Here is a 7,268-nt window from a genome sequence, read left to right as displayed (position 1 = left end):
CCGAGTATAGGTCTAAATTTGAAGCCCTTCATCGGCATTGGTGACGTCTCCATATGAGTGAGAAATTCTCAAGAGGGACGTTAAACAATATACAATCAATCAATCAATTAATCTAGTCTTATGTAACTCTACCATTTTAATACACACCTTAAATCCTAGTCTTATGCAACTCTACCATCTTAATACACACCTTTACACTTAGTCTTTTGTAAGTGTGCTGCTGCACCTATTAAATATAATAAGGGGACCGACTGTGGTTTTATTGTGTGAAAACGACAATAACAAAACGCTTCATTTTTAAGCCATGCATAACTTATATGAACTTTAATGTTCATGCAACGTTTGGACGATATCTACCGCCCAGCTATTTTTAAGGGACCGCTTCAAAATATAGGTACATTTACTATAGGGTTATTTTGGAAAGTGCCCAATTTTTTTGCACGTTTAAGCAAATTATACAAATACTACAATAGGTTTTTTGTTCAAACTATAATATTTGATGAGTAATATTATATTATACTTTATGTGTAAGAAACACAAAATTCTACAGTCTTGTTACCAGAGGGGGATCTCAAATAGCCAAAAATGTACGAATTTACCCGCTTTTATAGCAAAGTACAAAATATGACGGGAACAAAGGTATTACATGAAAACTAAAAAAAATAATAGAGAGATTCTTAAATTTCCATGTTTTAATTTCAAGAGCATATGTCTATTACTTTTTATTTAATAACATTTTAAATACCCCTTTCTTTAAAGCCTCAGTTTAACATAACGTTAAAAACACACTATAACGACGTCAACCTATCTATCAATTGCAAAATCGGTGAAAAAAATCATTTATATAAAATTGTAATGACTTTTTTATACCTATAATTTCTTAATTTTGCTATTTTTTTTATAATTAGGCAAAAAAGTTTTTAAAAAGTACATACGTTTCTTTTTACGATGATGCGCGAAAAATTGAAAATTATAGTCGACCCCCTTAAATAGGTTTCATGATAAATATTCTTGCTTATAGGAAGTAAATTTGCAAATTTGGTCAGGACTAGGGATTAAAGGAAGAATCCTGAATGGTCTATTACTTATAAAAGTTATATTAATATCCAATCCTACTTTTACATTTCTTGAAAAAAAAACACTCAGAAATACTGAATCAAAAGTAAATGTACTGTACTTTAAAATATCCGTGCCTCCAAATGAAGTTACAAAGCATAAGAAATCTGACCGACAACATCTTTGTGGTTTTTGGAGACCAAGTCTACTGGAATCTCCAAGGGTATTAATTGTGCCTTTGTATTCATGTACAGCAGATTGTGTTCAAAATGATATATGTGAAATGAAGAAAACACTTGACATTGAGATACATCGACGATATTTTGTTAGTTAACAATGGTAATATGATAAATATAATGATAAATGATATATATCACAAAAATTGCATTTTCTTTTAACGCGGGTATGTTAAGGAAGCATAAAAGTAATTTCTAGGGAAATTTAGACTTTTTAAAGAAAATTTAATTTAATAAATTACCAAAACCACTGATAAACGTAAACTGTTATTTACTATTGCATACAGATAAAAGCGTGTCTAACGCAAAGACGTGCATCACCGCCACGGCATCACGTGACTTCTATTAATAGCTAAATTGTCCTTAATAAAAAGGCTTACAGAACAACAATACCTAGGAGTTTGATAATTACTTTGAATATGTAATATAGCTGAAAAACATCTATTTTGTCTTAAGAGTTCTGCTAGAATCCCACTATCTTGTCCGTAAAATATTTATTCCAAACATTCTCACAAAACCTTACCCTTTGTTTTGAATTTTAAATATATGAGTGCCAGAGAGAAGGCAAGACAGAGGGCCAGAATGAAGAGTGATGAGGAACTAGGGATAAAGAATGTAGCATATACACCCAAGGTCAAAGGACTTTTGAAGCGGAGTACCTCAAATACACCAAGTACAAGTGACTTTATCTCTGACAGTGATGATCCCAGTAAAGTGTTACACTCCACCCCAGTGGAGAAAGCAGAAGTGCCAAAACCAGAAATCAAATCCAGTGGGAAGACAAAAAAGAGTAAAAAGAAGAGCATGGACCTAGATTTGACTCTGTCTGAGAAGTCAGATGGTGACACGAGTAAAGAGAAAATCAAGAAAAAGAAATCCCTGCTTCAAATTCTGAAGCCTGGGAAGGACAAGTCTCCTAAAGACCTGAAGGACAAGCGATCTTCGTCCAATGACACTCTGGAGGAAAAAACTCCAAAGAAGAAGAAGAAAACTCCAAAGTCTGACAAGAAGAAGAAGAAAATGATGTCAGAATCAGGAATGGAAAAGTTGGATAAGGGTCTGAGTGAACTTAATTTACAGGGAATGAAGGAGAGATTTACTCTTGAGAAGAGACACACACCAACCCGGAGGTATGCTGTCAGGAAGACGATACCACCCAAAGCTGATCGTAAGTACTGAGGGGGAATTTAGACATCTATAGCAAAGAATTGGGTTTAACTTTAAAGCTGAAGAGCCATATCTGTGTTCTCTGTCTTTGTTTAATTTGTTGCTTCAAAAAACCAGATGCTTTCTTAATTTTTCCTGATTTAATGTACATATGAAGACAACTGTTTCTTTCTTTCAGTGGATGAGTTTTCAGACTCGGATGACAGTAAAATGGACACACTGAAAAAGTCAAAGGTAAGTGCCTTAATCTCTTACAAATGAATTCAATTTCCTTATCACATTTAAAAACTGTGACTCCTGCGATCAACGTCTTACAATTCTTGATGAAAAAAAAACATTGCATTGTATATCTTTCAGGATCGTCGTACCATGTCTGAGGATGAACTGAACTATCGTATTGCTAAACGTGTACAATCAGCAGCCAGGAAACACATGAAGCAGCAGGAGCAGAAGAGACTGAGAATGGCACAGGAAATCCAACGACAGCTGGAGGAGGTGGACGTCAAACAGAAGGAGCTGGAGGAAAGAGGGGTCATTGTAGAACGGGCACTCAGAGGGGAGGGACAAGGTGAGAAAGGGCACTCAGAGGGGAGGGACAAGGTGAGAAAGCACATGGCCTTCAGAGAGGTCATTGTAGAGCGTTCAGGGGGCAGGGGGTAAGGTAGATATGGCACTCAGAGGGGAGGTGCAAAGTAAGACAAGGCACTCAGAGGGGAGGGGCAAGGTAAGACAAGGCACTCAGAGGGGAGGGGCAAGGTAAGACAGCACAGGGCACTCAGATGAGAGAGGCAAGGTAGGATAGCTAAGGACACTCGGAAAGAAGGGACAGGAAAGAGAATGGGGCACTAGGGCTAGGTAAAATTTCAGGGGCAGTCAGAAGGTATTGGCATGCTTTAAGGTTTAGAGTACAAAGGCAAAAGGACAAGGTAAGAAAATGGGATTATGAACAACATTTTTGGATGAATAACCAGAAAATTTCACTTTCGGAGCAGGTTCATCTCCAAGAAATTTTAATCCTGCATCCTACATAAACCATGTTTATATTCCTGCATAAATTATACTTGAAAGAATTATGTAAGATTAACCTTATTTTTCAATAGCATTTGTGAAGGAAAGCTTTGTAATCTTTGATAATCCACCAGTAAATGTGGAAGTATTCTTTTTTTTGTAGATGCTGGTAAAGAGGAGTCTGAACTCATGCAGGAATGGTTCACTCTGGTGTACGAGAAGAATGCTCTAGTGAGATACGAGTCTGAGCTCATGGTCAAGTATGTCTTTTATATTTTCTCAATAAGATAACTACCTTTACCTTTAATTGTTGTGTAGGCTATGTCTGACATTCAGAAATTATTAAAATATCTGTGTTGTATTTGAACTATCGTATGTTCTCTACTAGTGTTTTTTTCTAGGTAAATAAGTATAATATGAGGGTAGTAAATATAATGAGAATGTTTATTACACATACATGATACATTTGTCTTCATGCTTCAGTGCATTAAACATTTGTCTTTCATGCTTCAGTGCCCAGTACATGGAGTTGGAGGACAGACACGGTCGACTGGAGCAGGAACTCAGAGAAAAGATGTCCGTAGACAGTGAGTATCTTAGTCTTCTGAATGTTTAACTTCCCCATCTCCCCAGACAGGCCCTCAGTAGACCCCTAACATGTGGACTTAACTGACTCCAAATCTTATCTACTAAAATATGAAATTTATTCGTATTAAGGCATGCTTAAAAAATTACATTCATAAGAATGTTTATTGAATAACCAATGGGCATATTTGGTAGCTTTCTGTAGAATATCTATGAACATGTAAATAGCTTTGTGTGAACCCAAACTTAGATTGCAGTATAAATGACCTTGACCTGCATTTTGATGCTTCAGATGATGGTGATAGTGATGAAGAAATGTCTCTGTCAGAACTCCTCAAAATCTATTGCAATACTTATGGTATTATATTTCATTACCCTCTGATGGATCCCTAGATACAAGATTACCCTTTCTTCTTCCAAGTCCTGGCCAAAAGTCCTATTACAAAACCCCCACATAAATATCATCACTTTCCACCTGTCATTCACGAGTGGCATTAACTTTGTGAATTGCCAATATATTATGTTGCTTTGGATTTTCCTGGATGACAATGATTGAACATAAATGACTTTTCCCTTCATTTCACCTCAACCCTTGAAAGCCTATATTAAAACCTTGCTTTTATTAAAGGCATTTTGCTTATATTCAGACTAATAAATATTTTAATTTGTTCTCCATGGAAATACATGTAAGAAGTTTAAATTTTAAATTGATATGTCATTGACATTGGTAAGTCAATTAAGAATCATTTTCCTCACCTGATCTCTTAAAAGTTTTACCTAATATATAATTAGGTGACTGTGTGGTTTTGGACATTGAACTTGAGTCAGAATGTAGATTGTTAACTTTCTGTCATGTGATTTAGGTACATTGACAAATAGTGGCAAACTGAAGAACTTGTCAGAACTTCTCAGAACTAGCTCTAGACATGGTATATCATTCTGTGATGAAATGTTGTGTGGCTTAGTGGAGACTCTTGCACAAATATTTGGCTAAAATCTTTTTTTGATAGAGCGCTATGTTTGCAAAGTAGTTTTCTTTCATTTCATTCTTCTTTTAAAATAAAGATAATTTATTGTATTTCATGTTAATTAATTATATGATATATTTTAAACTTTAAAAATATTCTTTAAACTCATGTTTCCCCAATAAATTTGTCTTATGAAAGAGTAGGAAAGAAAATTTAGAGTAGGGTGGTACTTTTGGTAGATGCAATTTGTGGAAAAATGTTTTGAGATTTTTTTTAATTTGGTTTACAAAATTTGAGAAATATTTCTAATTAAAAAGCAACCCTCATTTTTGACAGTTATTTTTGAAACATGAACACAGGAATTTTAAATTTATTTGTTGCCTTTGTCTTTATCAAAACATTTCAAGATATGTTTGGTGTGAATCAGGGAAATCCACTTTTCTCTTTTTTGTTCACTTATTTGGACAAAATAGTACTTACACTGTCATATGCATAACAAAGGTGTCGGATTTTTCAAGGCTTCACATTTAATTTGAATTCATATGTTTTCTCAATATATTGTTCAGTCTCTTTTCATAAATTTTATTCTTTCTTTCATTGTCAAGTTAAAAATGGCAAAGAGGTTTCTTGTTGTTATGCTTCAAGAAATTGAAATTCGTAACATTTAAAATTGTAAAATTTCTTAAAGAACATAACTTCAAGGTAGCACAAGTGTTAGAATTCGGAGGAAAATAAATTTTGAAATCTGTCTTGCTTCATGATCATTACTTATGAAACACAAACAGCAAAACAAACAAAACTGATAACTAATCAAATACATGAATTTATAACTTTTACAGTATTAAAATCATTTAAAATGAATTTCAAACAATTTTAGTTTTTGATTTTAAATTTGGTAAGTAGATTCTACTATGACATGCTTCAAACTTTTCTAATGGTATGAAATAGTACTTCATTTGACCAGTCTCAGCATGTTTTTCTTTATTATTTATTTTTATTGCATTTTTATTTTTTTTACTGCTTTTTTATGGTAGAGAATGGCATGCTTTATTTTTAACTTCCTTTGTAACTAAACCTTTACCAGATTCTGAGAAAACCCCAGCACAAGCGGCTGAAGAAAAACGAATCCTCGATGAACTTTTGGAGGTCGTCGAGGAAAGGGATAAATTAGTAGCTATGTTAGAGGAAGAAAGAGTCAGGTAAGGTTAAAGGTCATGTGGATAGAGAAAGGTCATATCCACTACTCATCAAGGTAAACAGTTGAAGTATAAAGAGGGGTGAATTTCTTAGAGCTTTCCTGTGAATAAACATTATGAATACTGTGTGATTTCATTATTTAATTTGCTAAGTTTGCTTTTTTGTTTTTAAAGTGATTTTTAAGGATAATTCTCATTCTTGTGTAACAGGAAAATTGGCAAAGGACTTTCAATATCACTTACAAATATCACATTAATTTTATTTGTTTCACAAAAATAAAAAAAAATTAAAATAAAAAAAAACAAGTAAAAACAACAACCAAAATATTTCTTTCAATATCAAATGAATGCATCTTAACTATATGTGTAATTTAAAAGATTACATGTAACTTGTACATGATTTATTATGTTGTCCATTCTATTTATGAATTGCTGTAAAGGGATATTGAAATAAAAACATAATGCATGTTTTATCATTCTTAACTTAATTACTATGATTTGATTTGATTATAGCTATTGACTTTTTTTTTTTCTTGTATGTAAAAAATCCCCAACAAACACATGTAAATAATGGTGATCTCTACAAAATTAGAGAAATATGGCATGTTTGTATACTTAGATGTATTGATAAATCTTAATGACGTTCTCTTTCTCCTGTTTTCAGAGAGCGAGAAGAAGACCGAGACTTAGAGGCCATCATGAACGCCAAGGGGTACAGCCTCGCCCCCACCGACTACGCCCAGAAAATCAAATTCTCCTCCAAAGTCTTCCCCCTCTCCTGCTAAAGATACCCTCATGTCACAGTCAGCTTCATGACTTGTGTGTTTCAAACTCAGAATACATGTATATTTCCTGTCAACTGACAGACAGAAAACATGTATATATCCTGTCACATGACAGACAGGGTATATTCATATAATTATCAAGTTTTAGTCTGGCTCACATGCTGCTTTCTTAAAGCTGCCTAGTTTTACCCTGGGCACCAATCAAACTATGACATTTAATTAATACGCGAGATTTTGAAAATGTTTGTCCTCTGGGAGGACAGTAAT

The 7,268-nt window shown here is 33.8% G+C and overlaps 1 protein-coding gene across 2 annotated transcripts; it reads left to right on the top strand.

The window, feature by feature from the left end:
* Positions 1-1,846: 1,846 nt before the first annotated feature.
* LOC134247266 (F-actin-monooxygenase MICAL3-like) lies at positions 1,847-7,026 on the top strand. 2 transcript variants are annotated; one of them, XM_062729624.1, is made up of 7 exons: positions 1,847-2,460; positions 2,638-2,693; positions 2,817-3,027; positions 3,631-3,727; positions 3,981-4,054; positions 6,105-6,219; positions 6,881-7,026. In XM_062729624.1, the coding sequence occupies exons 1-7, from the start codon at positions 1,875-1,877 to the stop codon at positions 6,999-7,001; spliced, it is 1,260 nt and encodes a 419-aa protein (XP_062585608.1). In that variant the 5' UTR covers positions 1,847-1,874; the 3' UTR covers positions 7,002-7,026. The 2 variants fall into 2 exon arrangements, with proteins under 2 accessions (XP_062585608.1, XP_062585609.1); XM_062729625.1 differs by lacking the exon at positions 6,105-6,219.
* The last annotated feature ends 242 nt before the right edge of the window (positions 7,027-7,268 follow it).

This window comes from Saccostrea cucullata, unplaced genomic scaffold (genome assembly GCF_032062105.1).
Source record: "Saccostrea cucullata isolate Sc308-1 unplaced genomic scaffold, CSIRO_AGI_Scuc_v1 ctg7711, whole genome shotgun sequence".
NCBI lineage: Eukaryota > Metazoa > Mollusca > Bivalvia > Ostreida > Ostreidae > Saccostrea > Saccostrea cuccullata.
Note: the sequence above shows the minus strand (reverse complement) of the source record. Positions and strands in the feature narration are given on the sequence as shown.